The sequence below is a fragment of the Podarcis erhardii genome, assembly GCF_964252035.2.
Source record: "Podarcis erhardii genome assembly, chromosome: 6".
Taxonomy (NCBI): domain Eukaryota; kingdom Metazoa; phylum Chordata; class Lepidosauria; order Squamata; family Lacertidae; genus Podarcis; species Podarcis erhardii.
This window is the reverse complement of record NC_138510.1, coordinates 34,024,318-34,050,280: the sequence shown is the minus strand read 5'-3', so window position 1 is coordinate 34,050,280 and position 25,963 is coordinate 34,024,318. Positions and strand designations below refer to the sequence as shown.

The 25,963-nt window shown below is 39.9% G+C and overlaps 1 protein-coding gene across 6 annotated transcripts in view; it reads left to right on the top strand.

Annotated features, from left to right (window-relative positions):
- PPP1R12B (protein phosphatase 1 regulatory subunit 12B) overlaps window positions 1–25,963 on the top strand; it is a 109,909-nt gene that overhangs the window by 32,824 nt on the left and 51,122 nt on the right. For 4 of the 6 annotated variants that reach the window (XM_081866993.1, XM_081866992.1, XM_081866994.1 and 1 more), the window contains exons 10-19: window positions 2,207–2,407; window positions 4,275–4,357; window positions 5,872–5,997; window positions 7,945–8,127; window positions 10,217–10,402; window positions 19,555–19,645; window positions 20,858–21,049; window positions 23,016–23,199; window positions 24,010–24,122; window positions 24,860–24,901. In XM_081866993.1, coding sequence (XP_081723119.1) covers window positions 2,207–2,407; window positions 4,275–4,357; window positions 5,872–5,997; window positions 7,945–8,127; window positions 10,217–10,402; window positions 19,555–19,645; window positions 20,858–21,049; window positions 23,016–23,199; window positions 24,010–24,122; window positions 24,860–24,901 — 1,401 coding nt within the window. The remainder of the gene's footprint in view (window positions 1–2,206; window positions 2,408–4,274; window positions 4,358–5,871; window positions 5,998–7,944; window positions 8,128–10,216; window positions 10,403–19,554; window positions 19,646–20,857; window positions 21,050–23,015; window positions 23,200–24,009; window positions 24,123–24,859; window positions 24,902–25,963) is intronic. The other 2 variants (XM_081866995.1, XM_081866996.1) reach the window with 2 other exon arrangements.

The window sequence follows — 25,963 nt, the reverse complement described above, 5'->3', positions numbered from 1 at the left end:
CTCCCCCCCTTTTCTAAGCCGCTAAGCCGCTTATCAGCTGATCCACTAAGCCGATAAGCTGCTAAAAGCCGCTAAAAGCCGCTAAGCCGCTAATAGCGCTAATCCGCTAAGCCGTCAATGGGCTTGCTTCGCAAGACGAAAAAACCGCTAGACGAAGAGACTCGCGGAACGGATTAATTTCGTCTTGCGAGGCACTACTGTAACCATATTTATGTCATCCTGACAGAATGCAAATGAGGATGATTTAATCAAGATAGATTTAGGAGGGCTGCATTAATTGTTGGTAAAACATTGAGAAGCAATAGTATTCTGCCATTTTTACTTAAAAGGGTATGTGCCCCAAATTGATCTGAGAACCATATTTCTCTTTTGCAGCGAACCTGCAGAATTGTACATTTTTAGGCTGAGGAAATTGGTTTTAACAAACTGCAAACAAAGGCCTCTTCTTCATTGTTTCTTCCTAGATGTATATCCCCCTTTCCACCACCCGGCTTGTTTTCATTCTAAAAAATGAGCTGCACACTTCAGTTAATTTTATGTTGGACATTGCAATAATATATTGTTTAATGCTTCATAAGAATCCTGGATTTCTACCTGTTTAGAAATCGAAGAGGGGTTCTTCCTGGTTTTTGTTTATTCTTGTCTTCTGTTCAACTGGAAATGTTGTCATCAAGCGTTGTGCGGTAAAGTTTTTTTTACATGTAAGGGAGTTAACAATCTTCTGCATTTTCTTAAGAGCTATGTGGTTGTCATAGCAGCAGAAATCCCAGGTTATGTAATCTTTTCCAGATTTGAGAGGACCCAGTGTGCTAAGATATTATATAACTGAAAGGGCACATTAAAATATTTAGTACTAGGCTTTTTTTCTCCCCAAGTGAAACTCAAAATATTGCTGGGGGGGGTTAACCCCTTTCTGTCTTCAATTGCTGATTGATGATAAATAAAGCTAACATAGATATGCCCATTTAAAAAGTATGGTAATTAATTTGAATCTGTGCTGTTGAACCACTAGGATGAATGATAGAAGCAGAACTATCAGTAATTCTCATGCTTCAGCTGGGACAACCTACTCCATCTTTGGAAAACACTAATGGTTCTGTTGGGAGAAGATTAAGATAGGCCATTTATCCATATACTGGTCATTTGGAAGGACTGCCTGCGGAGGAGCCTGGGCTTTCTTTTCTTGCACTTGTATTCTGTCCTTGCTGCAAGGACTCAGAATAGCATTCATGGACTTTCTTGACTACCATCAGGCAATGTCATGCTGTTCAGCTTTACTCTTCTTCATAGCTTAGACGGGGCTGGAAATGTTTACAATAACCTTGCAGTGGTAGAGTCTAGTGGATCGAAAAGGTCCCTCTGCAGTGCAAAGCATATGTATGAACAAATGTCATTTGGCCTTTAAGCATTTGCTAATATCCAACAAGTGGCTCCTCCGAGCTATGAATCATGCAAGAGAGTCCTGTATAAGCCTCTCACATGTGAGATTCCACCAGAAAAAATAGAGTTATATCATTTTGAATAATAAAGACACTTGAGTAGTTCGATAATTCCCCACCACCATCGAGTGACAATGAAGATGGTTTATTCAGGGTGGTCTTAAAAACAGGCACAAAAGAGGTGTAAAAGATGCAAGCTTATGCTTCACTATAGTCTCTAAAAATGGCATCTTACCAGTTTGCTGAGCTTTAGGATTCAGAAATTAATGCTAGATTAGTTGTTTTTCACAGATGGATGATGTGTATGCCTGGCACTTCAAATACTGCACTATTGGTAAAATTGTATTAATTGGTTTAATGTGTATTTCATGTTCTGTAGCTGAAATGATTTTAAACTGCAAGTTAATTATTGGAATAGTAAACTAATCTGGAAGCTTAAAAAGGTAAAGGTAAAGGTAAAGGTACCCCTGACCATTAGGTCCAGTCGCAAACGACTGAGGTTGTGGTGCTCATCTCGCTCAATAGGCCAAGGAAGCCTGTGTTTGTCCACAGACAGCTTCCAGGTCATGTGGCCAGCACGACTAAGCCGCTTCTGGCGAACCAGAGCAGCGCATGGAAACTCCGTTTACCTTCCCGCCGGAGTCGTACCTATTTTCTACTTGCACTTGACGTGCTTTCGAACTGCTAGGTGGGCAGGAGCTGGAACTGAGCTTAGTTTTTCCTAAATATCCTCCACTCTTCCTTATTGTCCTCTTTCTCTGTTGCAGTTTACTCCATTGCTCAACAAGTCTGAAGAACAAAAGGATGAATCTCCTTCATCATGGAGGCTAAGTCTACGGAAAACCAGCAGCCAAAACACACTTAGTGAAGGAAGCGTTCCTCGTGACATGCCAAGAGAGAAGGATGGTTCCATATATCGTTCTTCTTCAACCCCTCGGATTTCTGCATTATTAGACAACAAAGAGAAGGTGCTGAATAATCTGGCTTTCCTCACTTTGAAATGCAAGTTTTGTAATCTTATAAAGTGTTAGTTAAAGGCCTTTCCATATAACTATTTTTAAATCAAAGCTTTTTCTTAGGGATGTACACATTAGCCCCAAGGCAATGGCAGTAGTACTATATCTTTACATTAGAACAGGAACATAGCAAGAGCTGTGCTGGCTCAGACTGGTGTTTGATTTGGGTATTGGCAGTTTGGTTTCAACAGTGGCCAGCCAAATGCTTCTGGGTTACCTGCAAGCATGCCGTGAAGGAAACCGTCTTTGCTGTGGTTAGTTTCCCAGACAACTGGAATTTAGAGGTACATTACCGCTGAACCTGGGAGTTACATTTAGCTACCTTGACTTGATGGTAGCAGTGCAAGGGTGCAGGCAAAGTTGTGCCACTAGTTATCAGATGTATGGGCACTATCTGGTACCTGGACACTCATGCAATTTCCATGCTGCAGTCACAGTAGGCATACTGGAGACGAGGAAATCAGAATACAGTGGTACCTCGGTTTACAAACTTAATCCATTCGAGAAGTTCGTTCTTAAACCAAAGCGTTCTTAAACCAAGGTGTGCTTTCCCATAGAAAGTAATGGGAAATGCATTAATCCATTCCAGATGATGAAAAACAACCCCTAAAACAGCAATTTAACATGAATTTTACTATCTAATAAGACCATTGATCCATAAAATGAAGGCAATAATCAATGTACTGTACTATAAAATAAATAAGACAGTATTGTAGATGATAAAAATTAAAATTAATTTTCTTTCTTAAGTGCACTGATGGTAGTCATTGTTTGGATGGGGGGCTTTTATCCATTTCTGCAGTCACACAATCAACCAGTAGCTGAACTGGGTTCCACACAAAACAAGTCATAAAAACGAAGTAACAAGCCTCAGTCACAAGTCAGTCCCATAAAATGAAGACCAAGTCACAGTCAAAAAAATGAAAAAGCCACACAAAAACCATGCACAAAAATAGCAAAAACAAAAGCTCCAAATATCACCTCTGTGTTGTGTGGGTCCTTGGGACTCAACAGCCAACAGACTCAACAAGAAGCCTCTGATTAGCAGTGGGGGACTCAATTTACAAATGGAACACACTCAACAGCAAGCATAACATGTTCAGCTTCCAAGGCAAAGTTCACAAACCATAACACCTACTTCCGGGATTGGAGCGTTCTTATTCCAAGTTGTTCATAAACTAAGCTGTTCTTAAACCAAGGTACCACTGTATTGTAATATGTGTAGTAGGAAAGTAAGACCATTTTTGGACCACTGCTGTCACCTTCATTGATCAGGCCAATTACATTTGTACTGGAGCAAGGAGAACAAAAATCCTGACAGAAGCATTGTGATGATGGTGGAATTGTATATCGGTTTCTCTTTTCTCTAGATTTGTAAACAAAATAAATGATAACCATAGTGGACTATGTTAAACCTGATTGATTGATTGCATTTGCACCCCACACTTCAGCCAGAAAGGCTCCCAGAGTGACTTCCATAAAATCAAAACAAGACACTCCCTACCCGCAGGCTTACAATCTAAAAACGACAACTTAGCACACAAGTTGGGAAGAGGAAAATCTGAATCAAAACTCAAGCCCCAATTTCTCACCAGTTTTTCCTATATTGACTAGCTGGCACAGTTCAGAGGCTGGATGTGCCTGATGGAGTTGGGCCTCCAGCAAAGCTCTGCTTCCTCCCTCTCCCATTGAGGCAGTCTGATGGAATTTAGAATTAAACACTTAAACAGTGTATTTTGATTCACAAAGTGTTTGACAGCTCTATAATTTTTGACTGAAAAATTCACCATAATTAAGGAATTTATTTTTATTTCAACAGGACAAGGACAACAAAATCTATTTTGCTTCAATAGCCCCTCGAAGGTTGAACAGTGCAGGTGACATAGAAGAAAAGGAAAACCGGTAAGTCTCTTTGAATTTGGGGCTCAACTTTTAAAGAGGTGAATATTTACGAGCTGAATCTCTGGAAGATTCTTTCCCTCCCTCCCTCCTTCTGCATCACATACATAAGTTTCACATCATCATTCCACTTATGTTTGAAACAAAGAAGAGCTGTGTTTTGACCGTCTCCCAAATGAACTTCTAATATATTTAAGCTAAGTAAAAAAACAATTTAGCAATATACAGTCCTGTTACTTATAAGGCTTTCCTTTTTCCATGTTCCTCTATTTCTCTCTCCCTTTTCAATTACCAGATAAAGTGAATGTACCTGGTATTTCCTTTGTATAACTGGGCTGAATCCAACTAAATCATTGCATGCTCAGAAAGACTTCCATGAGTGCAATGGAACTGCTTCCCCCACTTCTCCCCACAGTGTCCCTATGCAAATCTCTCTGCCCCCCCCCCCCCCAATTCTCTGGAGTATATTTGGGGACAGTGCAAGGGGCACACGGAAGGAAGAGAAGTTTCTTTGTGCTTGCAGAAATAGTTCTTCACACACAGTGATTTACTTGGAAAAAACCCACTGTTCTTTCTCCTTTCATATGTTTCTTCTCTCTCAATCACTCTGATTAAATCTGGGAAAAACAAAGTCTTATAATTAGAGTTCCCCTTTTGGACTTTCTGTGTAAAAAGGAAATGAATTAAACTATTTGGGTCAGAATATTGGGAAAATAGCTCTCGTTTTGAATAATTTATTTATGTAACTGATGGATGGAAAATTGGAAGTCCCTTTTATTTTTCTTGTCTTTTTTGTTCCCCCTTTTTGTTTTTTTGTTCTTATTCAGGTTAGTTTCTTTGATCTTACTGTGTTATGAAAAAACTTTAATAAACTCTTTTTTAAAATTTATTTTTAAAAAGGGAATGACCAAGTCTTTTCTGCAGGGAAAGTTGGATAACAAAAAAAAAAAAAAAAAAAAAAAAATTAACATGGAGAATAAGAATTGGTTTTCAATAGCTGACATGCTTAATATCATATACTATCATGTTCTTACATCAACGGTTTTTAAATCTATTTATTCTTTGTGTATGTGATCTATTACAAATAGTCCTGTTCTTCACATTTGGCTGTATCCCCTATTACTGTAACATTCTTATTCATAATTAATTCTTAGATTCGGCAGGCATTTTATTATTTAGCTGGAGCACATAATTCTAGTTTGTGAGCATGATATTTGCTTTATATTTTTATGGTGATATGACAATATATTCTGCCATAGGAAAGGTATACTGAGCTTTACTTTTGGCCATGCTATCTTTTAGTGGTAGTTTGTTGATAATCTCAGCATTACATATGTACTTAGTACCCTTGAAATAGTTCAGAATGTAGAGCTATATTACAATTTGAACCATCTATTCACTATAGACTGGCATGTTTCTTAACATCCAGTTTGACTAGCAATAGGCTGTGGGTTGGCTTGAGGGTTTATCAGTATAGATTTCAGTTTAAGATCCCCCCACTCCTATTGCATTTGCAGAGAATCTGCTGTAAATTTGGTACGGAGTGGTTCTTATACCCGGCAACAGTGGAGGGATGAACCAAAGGGAAATGAAGCACCTGCAACTGGTGCACCTTCCACTTATGTATCTACTTATATGAAAAGGTGAGTCATGTTAAAACCTCTGCTTTTAAGATGTTGCATTTTGCTTTTCATCTAACATTTACATCTACAAAAATCTGAGAGATATTATGATTACCATGAAAACCAGTGAAAACAGAAGCCTAAATTATTTGCCAATTGCATCAGTCTTACTTCTCTTGTATGTGTGCTGAAAGATGCAGGTTTCTTATTCCTGTGTACTCACTGCTTTTCCTATATGGAGAAATCACATCCATTAGGGAAAGTGTCTTGTGTGAAGTAGCAGAAAGTGTCACTTTATCTAGAGACTTAGTAGAGGTTGGATACATTTGTGGAAACTACAATAAGGCAAGATTTATACTTTACCTTGTAGAGCATCCTGTGTATTGTCAAAATTACTCCTTACGGGCACCTTGTGTCCATAATAATTGCTCGGATCAATTGAAACAATGCACAAACACCTTCCTTTCAAATACAAAGAAACATTTATTTGTTTCAAATAATACTAATGCGAATAAATAAAAGCAAAAAGTTATCGAACACATCAATGCTGTGAGTCTGTTATGAACCAACAACCCAACTGATTTGGAGTATAGGCATAGAAAATAACAGTTCAAATCAGGAACGGAAATAATAAATGATACCTCTAATTGCTAGACACACTTCTATCTTATGCTAGTCTTCATTTGACAAAAGGTGTGGTAGCTGCTCCTAGGGTTTGATAAGACAGTTTAGATTTGTATAAGAATAGCCTTGCCGGGATCAGGGCATTCGGTCTCCCAGTTGCCAGCCAGAGAGAGGCCTGTGGGCATCCCACAAACAGGACATTAGCCATTACCATACTTGGTGCTTCTTAACAATTAGTATTCAGAGGCATATTATTGATCCTGGAATAGTATGCACCCATCATGGCTAGTAGCCATTGGCAGCTTTATCCTCCTGTGAATTTGTCTAACTCCGCTTTGAAGTTGTGCAGGTTGGTGGCCATCATTGCATCCTTTGGCAGCAAATTCCACAGTCTGTTCTGGATCTTACAACATTCAGTTTCTTTGGATGATCCTGGTTTTCCCCCCCAAACCAACCAACCACATATGTTATGATCTTTCCTCTTAGGGACATTGTTTTAGTCCCATTATCGTTTTGGCTGCATTTCTCTGCACCTTTTTCAGCTCTACAGAACCCTTTTTGAAGCCCGGTATCCAGAACTCAACACAGTATTCCAAGTGTGGTTGCACCATAGACTTGTATAGCAGCATTATGCCTGTTTTATTTTTGGAGGCCTTTCCTAGCGATCCCTAACGCAGAACATAATATATCAATTTGACAATCATGGACCTCCATAAATCCCTTAGCGTCTGAGCCTGAGTACTGAATGTGGCCACTATGAATGTTTTAAACTTACCTGTGTTGGGTTCAGTGAGCTTGATTGTATGCGTTGTGTTGCACTGTGGTAGACTTTAAGGCCCAAAATCATTCCGGGAATGTATTTGTGCTTAAATGAAATAAGTCGTTTCAGTTTTAACTGAAGTTACTGATCCTTTTACCTGTACCTGAACACTTTCATGTTGGCTATTTCATCCTTCTTCAAGCTGTACTTCAGCCATCTCTTTCTTTACTTGGATATTTCTGAGCTTTCCTTCCTACTCTGCTCTTTTTTATTTTGTTATTTTATCCAACAGAATAACCTGACATGTATACAGTATGTTCAACTGAATTTATTTTTCCATTTTCCTGTTTCTTCTCTTTTTTTCCTGTTTCCAACCTATTACTTTATCTCTCATGTTTCTTCAGTCTTGATACAATGCCTTGCTCATTTGACTTCTCCTTAGCCTAGGGAATTACGTATAATCTCCCTTGCCTTAATTTTGCTGATAGATAAACATTCCCTTGGCAATTAACCAGGGTCCTGTGCTGGTATGCAACAATATTTTCAATCTTCTCTGAAGCAAGTGATTTTCTGCTGTCTTACAGTGCTTCATTTGGTAGAAGTAGTGACCTCAGCAGTCCCTATATTTCAGCCAATCGCAATGCATCTTCTGCTACCTCACCCACTATTATTGGTTCATCTACCTCATTGGGCACAGAGTGGCAACTTGCCTCTTGCCCTTCATCTGTCAATTCTAGCACTACAGCATCAGTACACCAGTTTAACAGGTAAGGGCTCATAGTATGTCCACTGAAGAGGGTTTATCAAAGTGCCCATATTTTTTGTGTCAAAGCAGTGATGCTTTATGGCAGGCATAGGCAAACTCGGCCCTCCAGATGTTTTGGGACTACAACTCCCATCATCACTAGCTAACAGGACCAGTGGTCAGGGATTATGGGAATTGTAGTCTCAAAACATCTGGAGGGCCAAGTTTGCCTATGCCTGCTTTATGGTGTGATATTTCAGTCTGAAAATTCTTTCCAAGAGGTTCTATCTCTAGTTAGTAAAGTATTCAGAATGAATGTTTACAAACTCCATACAAACCAGTTTCCCCCCTAAATACAATGTTGAACTGTGTGTATGCCTTCCCCCGCCCCTTCCCCAGACCAATCAGGTGGCATTCAGTGCTTTAAACTTTTAATAAGCAAATTACAAAAATATTTTAACTCATATGTATTCTTTTTCAAAAGGGACGTGGGTGGCGCTGTGGGTTAAACCACAGAGCCTAGGACTTGCCGATCAGAAGGTCGGCAGTTCGAATCCCCGCGACGGGGTGAGCTCCTGTTGCTTGGTCCCTGCTGCTGCCAACCTAGCAGTTCGAAAGCACGTCAAAGTGCAAGTAGATGAATAGGTATCGTTCTGGCGGGAAGGTAAACGGCGTTTCCGTGCACTGCTCTGGTTCGCCAGAAGCGGCTTAGTCATTTTGGGAGTCATTTTGGACTCACAGCTGTCCATGGAGGCACAGGTCAAATCTGTATCCAGGGCAGCTGTTTACCATCTCCATCTGGTACGTAGGCTGAGACCCTATCTGCCTGCGGACTGTCTCGCCAGAGTGGTACATACTCTGGTTATCTCCCGCTTGGACTACTGCAATGCGCTCTACGTGGGGCTACCTTTGAAGGTGACCCGGAAACTACAACTAATACAGAATGCGGCAGCTAGACTGGTGACTGGGAGCGGCCGCCGAGACCATATAACACCGGTCTTGAAAGACCTACATTGGCTCCCAGTACGTTTCCGAGCACAATTCAAAGTGTTGGTGCTGACCTTTAAAGCCCTAAATGGTCTCGGTCCAGTATATCTGAAGGAGCGTCTCCTCCCCCATCGTTCTGCCCGGACACTGAGGTCCAGCTCCGAGGGCCTTCTGGCGGTTCCCTCACTGCGAGAGGCCAAGTTGCAGGGAACCAGGCAGAGGGCCTTCTCGGTGGTGGCGCCCGCCCTGTGGAATGCCCTCCCATCGGATGTCAAGGCGATGGACAACTACCTGACATTCAGAAGACATCTGAAGGCAGCCCTGTTCAGGGAAGTTTTTAATATGTGACATTTTTGTGTATTTTTTATCTCTGTTGGAAGCCGCCCAGAGTGGCTGGGGAAACCCACCCAGATGGGTGGGGTACAAATAATAAATTATTATTATTATTATTATTATTATGCTGGCCACCTGACCCGGAAGCTGTATGCTGGCTCACTTGGCTAATAAAGCGAGATGAGCGCCCAGAGTGGGCCACGACTGGACCTAATGGTCCCTTTACTTTTTCAAAAAATGTTGTATTTGTATTTTCCAAAGTGGCAAATAATAAAACTAAACATTACAAGACAAAATAAAACAAAGCCATGCATAACATAGACATTTCCCTTCATTATTTACATTGGGAAGTAGTAGCCTTTCTTGTAAAACTGAATGACATGGCATTGACACATTGCTATTACAGAAACGAGCATTTTATACCAAGGTGTCCTTCCAAAATGGCTCCTGTCCTGTAGGAGGCTACATTTCCTGCATACCCATGTTTACAAAAGACATAGCTAGAAACCAAATAGAGGCAAATGCATCAGGATCTACTAATCTCCTTAACATAATATTATGTGTTTAAGTCAGCACAGTGCACCATACATGTTTCACCATGCTTGCTCTAAGCTTCTAGGCCATCTTCACCACATAAATTGTCAGTATTGCATGATGCACCAAGAGTAAATTGTTTCCCAAATCTTTAGATAATAACTGGTCTTTTAAAGGTTTAGCTCACTTTGTTTCCTATACCCCCTCCTTTAGGGTGCTCTACCATTGCACATGAACCCCTGTTTCATATTTTTCAGATCCCCTTACAGACAACAAACTGACTCAACAACAGAGAAGAGCACAGAGGGCATCTCTCCTAGCATTCCATTAAGTGTCATAACAAATCTCGCTGTACCCAGTAGTGCCAATGGTGTCACAACTGCCAATTTTAATTCAACGACTGGAACAGAGTCCTCTACTGGTGATGCTAGGGATCGGAGAAGGTGAGTGAGTATTTTGGTGGTATTCTTGTGAAGTGTGTTTTGCCTTCACCTGCTGTAACAATTGATTAGAAACGTTTTCCTATGTTAGTGATCAGATTGTGCTTGGGTTACACTGAACTATCTGGACTAAGCTGTGCTGCAAATATTTGCGATGGTTTGAAATTATATTTCCTGGGTATTCACCCACTGTTGTGTGCAAGATTTCCTAATTTTTGGTATTTACAGTCAAGCTGTGTTGCAAATATTTGCGATGGTTTGAAATTATATTTCCTGGGTATCACCCACTGTTGTGTGCAAGATTTCCTATTTTTTGGTATTTACAGTCAAGATGTATTTGTGGTTAAGGTGACTTGGTCACAGCCACTATTTTGAGTTTGGATAGGATTGTGTGGGTGCGCATGTATGCTTGCAAGTGCATTTTCTTATGTATATTCTATGCAAACATATTTTATGCAAACAGTTCAAAGAAGATCTAGCATTTCTTTTAAGCTTTCCACTATCCATTGTCTTCATTCAAAGCATAGTACCTCCAGATTATAGGTTTTGCATAACAAAGCCACATGATTCTGCTCATTCAGTTTCCTTTACTATGTTTTTAATCATGCTGTTGATTCCATGAATATTTCATTGTGAGCAGTTGCTGGAATTCTCCATGGTACTATGCTGACCTGGCAGTACTGAAATGTACATTAGTTTTGCCCACATATTTTTGGAATGGCCATAGCTATCTAAAAGAACATTCTTTTATGGGCATCTCATGTTATTTTGTGGGACACGGAGGGAGATGCAGTTGGTTTCAGAATTGCAAATCTATGGGCAGGATTCAACTAAGTTGCTGCATGTGCAGAATGAGATCTGCTCATGCATTGAGACTTCTCCCTGTGTGTGTTCCCTCTGTATCCCCTAAATTTGTCTTGGAGAGTTGTTAGAGGGAACAGGGGAAGGAGAGGGAGGAAAGTCCCAGTGTGTGAGTGGACTTCATTTCCCTCATACATACTCCACTTAGTACCACATTGAATTCACCCTATATTTCTTTTTCTTTTTTTATTACCTAGCGGTTGAGCTCTGTTGAGATGACCTTGGTTTCAGATGAGATTAAAGCAGATAATATTAAATGGTGACCAATTGTAGGGTTTCAACCATATTCTTAGTAATGTAAATCTGTCAGACATTTTGAGAGGAAGCCTGGTAGGTAGCTTAAAATGAAAAATAACAGGCATTTGCTAGATACCACAATATGGGTTTTCAGCACTTAATGGCAGCTGTCACAATAGCACATTCATCTAATTCAGTGTTCTCAAAGCTCCATGTTTCTCTTAGCAACAACAACATAAACTCCCAGACTAATATTAGATCATGAAGATGCCTCCATAACAGGCAGCTCTTACTTGCCTATTTGAAGCCACCGGATTAAAACTGAAATGCATTGCTAGGTTTAGGAGGAGAGAATAAGTCATCTGGAATGTCCTTCCTTTCAGAAGGGTGCTGCTACACTGACTGAAAAGCTGACTGGAGATATGACTTTTGAACAAGTTCCCTGCATACATTTTGTTCTAAGTGCAAAAATCCAGAGGCTCAAATGTCCAAATTGTTTCTATTCAGGTTTCATTCATTATTTTCCCACAATGGTGTGAAAACTTCCATCTGATCTAATCCTACATTGGTCGAGTAACGTCTGGATGGAAGAACCGCATGGTTCTTGTGAATTGTGTTCACTTAGCCATTGTGGTTTCCTCATACAAACAATTAGTGAAGCAATTTGAACTGTACTAGGTTGAAGTGACTATTGGGTTGCTGTGGGAAATGAAACCAAGACTACAGTTGACCTATGATTAATAGCAGGTAGATTTGCGGTGTCTAACTGCAGAGTAATAATCCATCATAGAAATTAGATTTTGAAATGGAGCCTGCTTTTGTACTCTGCTCTTGTTTCAGCATTAACTGGGGAAGCCTGGAAATTTGACTGTAGGCTTAGTAGTTTGCTGATGCATTGTTCTTTACACTGAATTATTCTGCTATATTATATCAATGTTGTGCTGAGTCTGCTGTCTTAAAACCTTGTCTATTCTGCCTTAGCAGTTTGAACTTGGGTGGTGAAACAAGTTCATTTATACGCATAAGCGCTCTATTTTGATCTTGCTATTATTGTTTGCTCATCATTTATATTAAAAGCAGCGATTAAGGCACATGAATGATGGGACTTGCAGTCATATGATTGAAAATATCTCACATCTAGCAAATTTTTAGATTAACCAGGGGAGATCAAGTAAATCATCCATTGCCAGAACAAATACGTGACTGATGTCCATTTCTTTTTTATAATGTAACTATAATTTTGTAATACTTATGGAAAAATCAAACTAAACTGTTTACCTTCTGAAAATGAGACCTTTACCTAGCCAGTTTCTGAACAGAGTGATTGCATGGACTTCATTGATGTCAGTGCTGTGCTATGAACAACTGTCAGTAAGAGAGAACCATGCTGCTGATTTGTGCTATGTTGACTTTCAAAGTCCTTGAAATTATTAATAATAATTCTGCTTTTGCTGTTGTCATGATTTTCTCTCAGCTGTTTACATAAGGCTCCCATTTTTCCTAGGAGGGAACCCTTTTCTTGCAATCTTGAGCTTTGAGTTAAGCTTCTATGGCTTGTTGGGAAGGAGGGGTATAGACATGATTTAATTTTGCAAATAAGATTAATTAATTTAAAAATTATATATTATTGTATGAAGGCCAAGAACTGCAAAACAAGTGGTTGGTCATTATATTTGTTTTTGTATTCCCTCCCCCTCATATATTTTGTGTTTCTTTTTTGTTTTTGTAGGTTAAGCGTATCCTCTTAAATAGTGAGTACTACTTTTCAAAGAAGTGTGTACATTAGAGGAATCGACCACAGCCTTGCTAGTGGCGGTAGAGTAGCTGCTATACTAGGTGCCTGCAGATGTTGATGTACATGGGCTCCAGAAAACATAGGTTATTGTACCATTTGGTGTCACTGTTTGAATAGTTTCAATTGTTCTGCTAAATTCCACCATTGACTATGTGCAGAATTGCTGCCCCTTTCTAGTGTTTGCACTGATTAGCTATGATTTACTAAGTTATGAATGAAGGGAAAGTGTTTATTTCTAAGGAAGTGCTTGATAAGAGCAATCACTTCCTATTTCAAATGCTCCATAGATGGGTATTGTACTAATTGTCAAAGAGCTGTTTCTGAAATCTCAGCCTAGTTGCTTTCTGTGTTTTGGGGCACCACCTACTGTTTAGAGATTGTCCCTGCACTTGGGCCTACTCTGGCAAACATTTATAATATAGCACGTGAATCTCCAGGAGAGAGAAGCCTTAGTTCTGAAGGTCAGACATACATACAGTGGTACCTCGGGTTACATACGCTTCAGGTTACAGACTCCACTAACCCAGAAATAGTACCTTGGGTTAAGAACATTTCTTCAGTATGAGAACAGAAATTGTGCTCCGGCAGCGTGGCAGCAGCAGGAGGCCCCATTAGCTAAAGTGGTGCTTCAGGTTAAGAACAGTTTCAGGTTAAGTACGGACCTCCGGAACGAATTAAGTATTTAACCCGAGGTACCACTGTATTTTGTAGATGTTCTGTCTGCCTTTGGCCGTTTATTTTTTGATTTTTAAAAGGAAATTGCATATTCTCTGTCTGTATAACAAAGTAACACAATAATAAGATTATGATATTTCCCCAAGAGCAGCACATATGTTAGCCGTCAAGGAAGAAAGATGGAGATGGGAAATATGAGAGAGAACAGGGAATCATGTAGGCAGTGTGCATGGAAAAGTGGTGGGACTGACACAAGAAGAAATAAAAATAAAAATTGCATGACTCTATGGGTGTGGAAGGGACGCGAGTGGCGCTGTGGGTAAAAGCCTCAGCGCCTAGGGCTTGCCGATCGAAAGGTCGGCGGTTCGAATCCCCGCGGCGGGGTGCGCTTCCGTTGCTCGGTCCCAGCGCCTGCCAACCTAGCAGTTTGAAAGCACCCCCGGGTGCAAGTAGATAAATAGCGACCGCTTACTGGCGGGAAGGTAAACAGTGTTTCCGTGTGCTGCGCTGGCTCGCCAGATGCAGCTTTGTCATGCTGGCCACGTGACCCGGAAGTGTCTGCGGACAGCGCTGGCCCCCGGCCTCTAGAGTGAGATGGGCGCACAACCCTAGAGTCTGTCAAGACTGGCCCATACGGGCAGGGGTACCTTTACCTTTACCTTTATGGGTGTGGATGGGGAAGAGAGTTAAGGGAAGATTTCCACCAGGCCTGTAAATCCCAATAAGTATAATCTAAACAATGACCCATGAATGAAGCCAAGGAATCTTCATGAAATTCTTACTGACTGCCCAAATTACTGTATCTGGATTTTAGAAGGAGGTATTTGACTAGTAACTGTTTCCTGGAATCTAGATTTCTCTGAATCATTCCCATAAGCAGGCTACCTGATAGAGTGAATCTCACTAGAAAAGAATGGAAATTACTATGAAATCAGATTCATATTGGATGGGGAAAAAACACACATGAGATGCAGATTGATATTGGTTGAAGACACTCCATGTACAGGATACAAGTTTCATGTATTTATTTGTTTGTCGGTTTGTATCCCACCCTTCCTCTGACATAAACAGAACAAAACATTTATAAAAAATAATAATATAAAAGCCAGAATCACAAGCAAGCTTAACAGAGATAATCAATGACAAGCAATACCACCCCACTAAAATCACTACGATATCAATGTTTAACAAATAAAAATAAATTTGCAGTGTTGCTTCATCTTTTTATTTGACAAAGGTAGCTTGCCTTGGTAGAACTTGGTTGTTTGAAATCATTTTTCTTGTGTAACTATGAATCTGTCATTAGCTCTCCCATACTTCAGAATCATGCATGAACATATTTCAAACTGTTCTTGCTTTATCTTACCTTTCATTGCTTATTTCTTGATACCAACATGGCACAGTCTGCTTTATCCTCGTGCAATGAAAATATTTGGGACAATAATCAATATTCGATTATTCTAAGCGTGTTGTGCACAATTTATGCAGTTGTTGGTATTCAATTGTTGTAGAAAATCAGGACAGAGGAAGATAACCTTCTGAAAGTGTTAGGAAAACCTCATCTCAGATACTTACATAACTCCAAAGGGTTTTCAGGGGGCTACTCTATCTGTAAGTCAAAAGGTTGTTCAGAGCCCTTGTTTAAAATAGCATGCAGGCTGTAACATGTATCTCAAGGCTGCTGAGTTCAGTTATCATTGCTGTCAGAACTGTATGCATTGTGTGGTGACTCTTGGTCTTATATGAAATGGTGATTATGCGGCAGGTTAATCTGTTTGGTACAGTTGTAAGTTCATGCCACGGCACCCTTCATATCTCTCTCGCACAAGTGTGCACGCATAAACACACACATCACAAGTCTTAAACAGTTGCTGATTCTGTTTTTCGTCAAAATGAGGAATTATTTCATATTGAAGCACTTCATTTACCAGAACAGTCTTGTAATTTTGCAAGGCTCTGACAGATTCCTACACGAATAAAGTACTTAAGATACTATTTCCCCTTCCATGCCACATACTTGGCACTGTGTTAGGAAAGGAGGGCAAAGGCTCTCTTAAAGAAGGAACCAGTCAGCCAACACCTGCTACTAAAAGTGCTTATCAGCCATGCTTTTATAGTTTGCGATAAAGTCGTTCTTTTATAAAAAGAGCTACCAGTGCTGGTGTGATGATGTAGGAGGGGCAGGAATTCTGCCTGCTGTTTGATTTTCCTTGTTGGGAAGAGGAAAGGTTGTTGTTGCTTTATCAGGCATCAGACCACATTTTTATGTGCAAGAGGTCAGGGTGAGGGCTTGCGTCTTACCGGAGAAAGCCTGGCGACCTGTGGAGTAACTGAGCAGGTATACGTGAAAGGGTTTCAGCTGCTGGAGGGACTTCCTGACATAGTTCAAGGTGGGAGTTCTTATTGGCTCAGATTGTTGCATATTTGTGCTTAGTGCAAAAACAAAAAGCTGTGCAGATTAAAGTAGACCAACATCTAACTTTACTTACTAAACACTTATAGGCTTAGCTTGTGCTGGACTTTTAATAGAAGTGCCCAAGAGAAGGAGTTTATGTGCTAGAAATGACTTACAGTTTGTACCCAGAAAAATGGCTTTAAAATCAGGTAAAGCTGCCTTTCTCTAGAGTCTGCTTTATTCCACTCTTGCCTCAGATACTAACTGAATGTATTTCTGTGTTTGCTAATGTTCATTTAGGATGGGTGTACTTGAAGAATTCTGCTCTTAACAGAGAGCATTTATGTATATTTTCACAGAAGACTAATGGTTAAAACTGTTGTATCTTCCTTGCCTGCTGTTGGACTATGAGATGTACATACATGCCCCCTCTAAGAATCCTGGGATCTGTAGTTTAAGGGTGCTGGGATTTGTAACTTGTGAGGGGCAAGCCACAGTTCCCAGGATGGCAGTGGTAGTAAAGGTTCTTAAAATTTGTGTTGTGTGCGCAGCTTGAGTCATGAAGGGGAGTAGTCAGGGTGGAGTTTTATCACTTTCCCTTTGTTATATTCTTCCACAAAATCAGTTTAGCCATACAGCGTAGATTTACAGTTTAAATAATTTTATGCACAGTGCATGTAAGTAAAGTGTGCTAAAATTCAAGGTACAAATCTTGAAGCCAGTGTCAGCTCCAGGTTTTGGAGGGCCTTTGGGCAAGGCAACCTCCATGGACCATCCTCCCTCACTGACTCTATTTTTTCATTGTAGCAGGTCCAGTGGCTCCTCTACTGATGTGTGACCCTTGATTCATGTTGATCCTTGACACCAGCCCTCATCAAATCATATGTGTCTAATCTTTATGCCTTGCAAATATTAGTTTTTCCCATATTTTCTTGACCCATGAGGTGGTTACTTTCTAGTTTTTCTTTTCTTTTTTAAAGTTGTTTTTAAAGTCAGTTCTTTGTAAAAGGTTGGCATCTCTCTGGTGAATCAGGAAATCTTTTTCAGATGGCAATGAATTTGCCATGATACCAGCTGTCTTTTGTGAACAAGAATATGGAAGACTGTTGCTTTGTGGATATGACTGCTTCTTGTTCAGCACATTTCAGTCTCCTCTTATTAAATGTACCTTGGCTAATTAGACCTGGACTGTCTGTTCTCTTTGGAAGAGCTAAACCAGAATTGAGTTAAAGCACCACCATAGTATCTGGGTTTTGCTTTCTGGACTAGGTCAGCTGGGCTGCTCCTGCTAGTCTCTGTTGTGTGGAAACTGGCACATCCTCTCTGTGGCTTATACCTTTCTAGTCTACACATTTCCTTTAAAGGATGCAAACTTGTGCACACTTACCTGTGCATAAATCCCAATTAACTTGATAGGGATTACTTCAGAGTTAGACACCTATTTATAGTAAATTATTATTATTAAAAATATATACATATACAATATATACATATAAAATATCACATACAGATGGTTACAGTAAAAACACCACAGCCCCAGTCCTTTCCATTAAAGTAAGTGGTCCTAATAGAGAAGAAAGTTCCAAAGGGGTATGCGACTATTTATAGTATTTTTACTCTATTCTTCAGCTGGAAAAATGGTTATCAGAGTGACTTGCAAATATGAATATTATTCATTAGGCTTACACACTAAAAGATAACACAAAATGAAAAGAGATTGAGAGGGAGGAGGAAGTAAGGAAACCTGTGCACTCAGTTTTAGTTTGAGGTGTTTTTTTTTTGTGATGACCACCTGGAATGGTTGCATGTATATCAGCCTTTGCCAAATCCTGGTGTCTTCCAGATGTTTTGGACTACAGCTCCAATACTCCCTGGCCATTGTCCATGCTGGCTGAGACTGATGAGTCTTGTAGTGCAAAACATCTCATGGGCACCAGGTTGGCAAAGACTTGCATGTATATTGCCTTTAGTGAGCATTAACAACTGCCTTCATGCCTTAAATTCTGCACCCTACGCTGTTACACAGACCTGGTTTGCACATTACACTAAACCATATTAAAAACAAACAAATCATGCTTTAATGTGAAAGGGGTAGATCGCTTGTGCATTCCGCTGAAAGGTTTTCACTCCATTCATCTCCCATTTCTACAGCTGCCACACCTCAGAGAAAGAAGCTACAGTCTCATTTATTGTGATATCTGAACCTGAGGTTGTGGTTTATTTTTTTCCAAGCAATAAGTTGAGAGCAAACCATGGCTACTGCTTCTGGTTTGTAGAGAAACAAGTCATAGCCCCTGGTTCAGATGTCATAACCAGACGGACTCTGGTGACTTTCCCATCATAGTACTTCAGTACCGCTTGTTTTTGATGTGTAAAGAGGAGCTATTCTTAGGGATAGAAAGAAGGTACACTTTGCTTTTTTCAGATTTATTTTTGGAGGGGGGGAGAGACCCATGCAAGCAGGGCGCAGATGTAAAGAATCAAGCACTTCATTACTTTTTTGTGTCTCTGCTATCTGAGTTACACAAGAGTATGACCAGAATATCATGGAGGTGCTAATTTTGAAAACAATGGCTTTGGCTTGATTTCCACAGCATACTTAATGTTTTATTGATGAGACCTTTCTGTGCATTTCTAATTCAAATAAATTTTCAATCCAAATGCACATTTGATCTAGTTCTCTTGTACAACTCAATTATAAACTAAAATAATTGATTATGTGCCATATAAGAGCTTACGTGGAGTCCTGTCAGTACTGGGACCCATGCTTTTGAACTTGTTCAAAAGTGTTCTGTGCCACTGCTTGTAGCATTAGACTCCCACGGGGATTATTTCTTTTTGAAATTTTAGAACACAGCAGGATCCCTTCTAACCCTAGATATGAATTCTAAATTTTAATTCCGTTTTGGTTATCTCAGTGTAAGACAGAGTTGCATAATTGTGGGCGGCTATGCCCAAATAAAACAGCTGATATAAATCAGTCATCTTGAAATAACTTAGTTATAAGGTGGTATTGTTACTAGGTTTCTTCTATCCATGTGAGGAACTTGGATAAATGTTGGTAATCAAATATTTTTATTACGTGAACAGAACAAAAGGACTTATAAGAAAAGGCATAAAACCTTAATTTGCCTATATATATATCTATATATATCTTTATATATATATCTCCATTCTGTCCATTTCTTTTAGGTCATATCTGACTCCTGTCCGGGATGAAGAAGCAGAATCTCTAAGAAAGGCACGATCCAGGCAAGCTCGCCAGACTCGTAGATCTACACAGGTGCGGAACAATAACTTTTTATGGCCTGTTTGATGTCGGGCTATTTAAAAAATAATTATATAAATAGAATTATTTAATGCATCCTGTGAAGATGCCTAACACTTCCCCACTCACACTTCATTGCTGAGTTCTCCTTTTGAATGAAGTTGCATTATTTCTGGAAGACATCCAAGATCACACACCTGTGAATCTCCAAAGAAGGGAATTACTTCCATATTATACATTTGAGAGATAAAAAAATTGGTCTGTAAAAGCTCCTGTAAAAGGAGATTATGATTTTTTTTCTTATGGAAGAAGGCTCAAGGAAAGTGTTGTCCATGGGTAGCAATGTTGCATTGTAATGTTCTCTCTTAGAAACATCTCTGTACCTGCTATGCAATGACATTATGAACCACTGATGTTTGTGATTCTGTATTTAGCATTTCTTCCTTCTTTTAGGGACGCGGGTGGCACTGTGGGTTAAACCACAGAGCCTAGGACTTGCCGATCAGAAAGTCGGCGGTTCGAATCCCCGTGATGGGGTGAGCTCCTGTTGCTCGGTCCCTGCTCCTGCCAACCTAGCAGTTCGAAAGCACATCAAAGTGCAAGTAGATAAATAGGTACTGCTCCGGCGGGAAGGCGTTTCCATGCGCTGCTCTGGTTTGCCAGAAGCGGCTTAGTCATGCTAGCCACATGACCCGGAAGCTGTACGCCGGCTCCCTCGGCCAATAAAGCGAGATTAGCGCCGCAACCCCAGAGTCGGTCACGACTGGACCTAATGGTCAGGGGTCCCTTTACCTTTACCTTTATCTTTACCTTCTTTTAAGCTGATTGATATATTAAAGTGGTGATTGCTAACTTTCATGCCACTGGGTCTGACCTATAATTAGAAATTGGCTGAGCTTGGGCTTTGTGGAAAACGTAATGTAATTTGTGTTGAGGTGTGGATTCAGTGTAAGAGGTGTAATGTTAACAGATACAGTCATACCTCGTAATGTGTCCGCTTCAGGTTACTTTTCAAGTTGTGACCTGCAGCAACCCGGAACGGTTACTTCCAGGTTTCACCGCTTGCGTATGCGCAGAAGCGCTAAATCGCGCTGTGTGTGTGAGCAGATGTGGCACTTCTAGATGCGAATGCTTTGAGTTGTGGATATGCCTCTGGGATGGATTACGTCTGCAACTCAAGGTTCCACTGGATAGGTATAATAGACTTGACTTTCTCCCATTTCCCAGGGTGTAACACTTACAGATCTTCAGGAGGCAGAGAAAACCTTTAGCCGATCTCGGACAGAGCGGCACGAACAGCCAAGTGAAAAATTGGAAAGAACTGAAGCAACTGAGGAAGACCGTGAGAGGCAGGCACAGACTGCAGCAAGGGAACCTGGGGAGACCCGCTCACGATGGAACAGAAACTTGGATGAAGAGGTCAGTAAAACTATTGTTTTGCCAAAGTTAATGCCAAAGTTACAGGTTTGATCCCCCGTGAGTCCCTTCCAGTGTGGTGTAGTGGTTAAGAGCAGTAGTCTCGTAATCTGGTGAACCGGGTTCGCGTCTCCGCTCCTCCACATGCAGCTGCTGGGTGACCTTGGGCCAGTCACACTTCTCTGAAGTCTCTCAGCCCCACTCACCTCACAGAGTGTTTGTTGTGGGGGAGGAAGGGAAAGGAGAATGTTAGCCGCTTTGAGACTCCTTAAAGGGAGTGAAAGGCGGGATATCAAATCCAAACTCTTCTTCTTCTTCTTCCAACTCTATGATTTGGTGTCCAGCTACCTTTTTTCAAAATGTTTTTATGGCTTGATATGAGCATCAGGTTTTTAATTATTCTGCTTTAAAGGTTTTAGGAGAGATTGGATCCACTTTTTGAACGTAAGCACTGTAGCTGTCAGATGTTGCTTTGCTTTCCACTTCACCATTCATTTATTATGCCCAACAGTAAGGAAAACCTATAAGTGTAAAGGAATACAAAGTGTGATGAGAAAATCATGCTGAGTGTTCAAAATGAATATTTGTTCTTTCCAAATACTTGAACTGTAACTAATCATAGAATCATAGAATCATAGAGTTGGAAGAGACCACAAGGGCCATCGAGTCCAACCCCCTGCCAAGCAGGAAACACCATCAGAGCACTCCTGACATATGGTTGTCAAGCCTCTGCTTAAAGACCTCCAAAGAAGGAGACTCCACCACACTCCTTGGCAGCAAATTCCACTGTCGAACAGCTCTTACTGTCAGGAAGTTCTTCCTAATGTTTAGGTGGAATCTTTTTTCTTGTAGTTTGGAACCATTGCTCCGTGTCCGCTTCTCTGGAGCAGCAGAAAACAACCTTTCTCCCTCCTCTATGTGACATCCTTTTATATATTTGAACATGGCTATCATATCCCCCCTTAACCTCCTCCTCTCCAGGCTAAACATGCCCAGCTCCCTTAGCCGTTCTTCATAAGGCATCGTTTCCAGGCCTTTGACCATTTTGGTTGCCCTCCTCTGGACACGTTCCAGTTTGTCAGTGTCCTTCTTGAACTGTGGTGCCCAGACCTGGACACAGTACTCCAGGTGAGGTCTGACCAGAGCAGAATACAGTGGCACTATTACTTCCCTTGATCTAGATGCTATACTCCTATTGATGCAGAAAGCTGTATTAGCAGTGTTGTTGTTTTATTAACACTTGGAGGGCATGTCTAGATGTCAGAACTTAATAAATGGCATTTTAAATAGTTTCCATACAGACTTTCAAGGGTTGTAATATTATTAACTGACAAACAATTTTCATCTTTGTCTACAACTGTGAGATGATACTACCTAATGCAGGTTCTCTGACCATACAGTCATTTTTTTCTTTTTCCCTTAAACCACAAGGCAATTTTTATGATAGCTTTGGAGATGTGCTCATATCTGTAGGCTTTTAAATGGTTTCTCTTGCATTTAGATTGTAGGTATGGTTCTTGTTGGGCATGACTCAAACTAGGTTTGCTGAATTTGCTAATACACATGTAAACACACATGGAATCATTCGCAAGATTGGGATACATACAGATTTTGACCACAAGGTGACAGGGTGACTATACAAAGTTGTGTTGCAGTGGGGGGAGTGTCTTCACCCCTAGACACTAGATTATCTACATTTTTCCTTCTCTGAAATCATTATGAACAAAGATAGATTTATAATCCTCTTTTTCACACTATCATTATTATAAGTAAAATAAGCTTTGTCTCTTAACTCAAATGATTATTCTTGTTCTTTATAGCCACCCTAAATCAGAATGGAATGAACCTTTCTATAGGTAGTCTAACTCCATTAATAGAGTATGATTAAAGATTGAGGAGAAAACTTGTACTTTGCTAGCTGTTAATTATCTTCTTATTAAGTCATTAATTCTGCTCATTTGTCTTTCAGTCTGTTGGTCAACGATTGAGGGGCTCGGCGCAGCAAGACAAACCCACAAGCCCCATCTCTCCTTCATTAGCTCCTTATCTTTATTCAAGTTCTCACCTTCCCAGGACAAGTAGATCTGTATCTTCTGATTCTGTGAACCCATCAGACTTCCAAAGTACATCTGCTGCTGACATGGAGAAAAATGGTATTTACTATTGTAATTACAATATTGTACAAATCTTTTGAGTTTGTTTTTGTACTGTGTAATACTATACTTCATACTTGACCAAGAAAATCCAAGAATATCCAAGAAAAGCTTCTCCACCCTTAATATATAGTACAATATATTACAAAATATAGTATTTGGAATGCTGAATCTTCTTTGTTTGGGTTAACAAAGCCAGTATCAACTGCAACCAACCATGCCCTGGGCCCTCCAATCTCTCACTCCACCAGCAAAAATAAGACGCCTATCCACATGATGCTGACAAAAAAAGCATCACTCATAAACTCTGAGAAGGAAAGTTTACAGTCTCTCTCACCCCCCTTCTTTTTTTTCTTCCCTCTCCCTCCCCCACTTCTCTTACCCCTCATTGCCTACAACATAAATGTCTCAAATTGACTGTAATTGATGGGTATGAAAATATGATTTGAAAATAGAGACACTGAATGTACTCTTGTTACTTATGGAAAATCTTTTAATAAAAACATTTTTTAAAAAACAACAACAATGAAATAACATCTCTAGGAATTTGAGCCCCTCCTGAACAATCACATTAATCTCAGTTGAATGTTTCTTTGAGCTAATGGCTTCGCATCATATTAAAATACATCTGCTTTAGGGAGGATCCACTGCTTGGTCTTTGAAATTAAAAAAATAAATATAAATTGTTAGGTGTTTAGAATGGAAATCTTTATGTTGGGATTAATTTGCCTTGATTTGATAATGTTTCCATGGTATTGGTAAATCAATTTACCTGGCTATTTATAGCTAAAACTATATTTCTTTGGACAGAATACGAAGATCAGGATTTGGATGACAGAACTTCAAACAAGCAGTCGGTTAGAGAGAGGAGGAGGCCGAAAGAGAGACGAAGAGGCACAGGGATCTCTTTCTTTACAAAGGATGTAAGTAATGACATTCCTGGTGGAATTGAAGGAGGATGAAAAATTAACCAAGTTGCACATACCAATTGCTAGGGAGGCAAAATCTAAACTGGAAATGCAAGATCCAGCTGTGAAAATGAGAATACTGTTTCAATGCTATTTAATATGTAAATGAGTCAGCAATCACTGTCCTGGCCCTCAAACTCCCAGCTCTTGTTCTGCTAAATATTTTAATGCTCAGATCAGTTCAGTACATAAGGCACACAAAATGGCATACATTCTTTAAAAATGAAAGTGACCTTCAACAAATGCCCTCCAGTTGCATGAGGCTGCTCATGAACCTCAAGTTTTGCTGTAACTCATGCCCTAACCATAGTTTACTGTGGTGTGAAGGCACTGTCAATATCTGAATTGACCCTGCTTGTAATATTTTTCAAATACTTTATTTCTTTCTTTTCTAAAAAGCAAGTTACTTTTAGGGAACATGATTGCATCCCATGATGATGAAACTCACTGTTTTCCTGTTCTGTTTGACTGAAGCAGTAATTTATCTGGTGGTGCATGGTTTCAAGGATTAATTATTAGAAGCTTCCAAACTGTATAGTCTTCTACGTTCTGTTAAGATATTTTGTATAGATAGATATCTTAAAGTACCGTGTCTTGCTACCTAAACCTTTCTTACTACAAATATATAGAAAACCAGTGCTTCATTTGAAATGTTCATGGTATGATTTCTTTCCCCCTTTTTGATTTCCTAGGATGATGAGATGGATGGTACTGAAGAAGTGAAAGAGGACAGGGTAAGTGAACAATCAAAAGCATATATGTGTATTTGTTTGTTCTTGTGAATCTTTGGCCACAGGATAGTTCTCAGTTCATTTGCATTTTGAGAATATGTATGTGAAAGTGCGCTTTGAAATGTTTTTCTGGAGTTTGTACCTGAATCTAGCAATAGGCCTGGTATTCTCTTCTGGTTGCATTATCATTACTTTAAAGTAATAAAATTCTGTAGCTCTTTTCCTTGTTCATTGGACTGTAGGATATTTTTCAGTGTGTTCAGTATGTCAAAAGCAAGAGAAAACGTACTTAGGTTTGTGCTAAAATTCGAGGTGCACATTGACCACCAAGTTAGGTTTGAACCACAATTCAGTGCTTCAGAAATATGCAAGACTTGATCTGAAATGCTTTGGAGACAGACTGGTTGTGTCATAATCCAAATTCCAGTTTGGAAAATGTGAAGCTTTGTGCCTCCCCTAGTTACTAATAAGGGGAAATCACAAGATGGCTGTAATTTTTCCCCCTTTGATAGAATTGAGGGGTCCCCAAATTATTGTACAAATTCTGCCTGCCTCTTTTATAGTCTGTCAGTCTCATTATGCTTTCTTTCAGCAGCATTATAGGCAAGCATGTTCTTTTCTACAAAATCACTGGCAGAGGGCCATTCTCCACTTAAGCCAGGCCCATCCACATCAGTAGTGGAGATAACATTCCCTGAGCAACATGTGAGAAAGAAATGCAAACTTTCCCTAGGCAAAAGAACAGATGACCTCATTCTTGATCCTACAGCTAAATTTTGCACAGCATTGTTTAATGTTATGGTAGATGAAACAATTGCTCACCTAGGTAACAGGTTTAAGCAAATGTTGCAGTTGAAGGAAAAGTATGAATTGATAGTTGATGTTAAATATTTGGCTAAAATGGAAGATGATAACATTGGAAAGGACTGCAAAGATGTATTTTTGCTCCTTGAGAGAGAGAGAGAGAATAATTCAGCAGAGTTGCTGTCTCAGATCATGAAATTTTTTTTGTTATATAATCAATCTCCAGAAAAATGCACAGGGACACAGGTCCTAGGGCTTGCT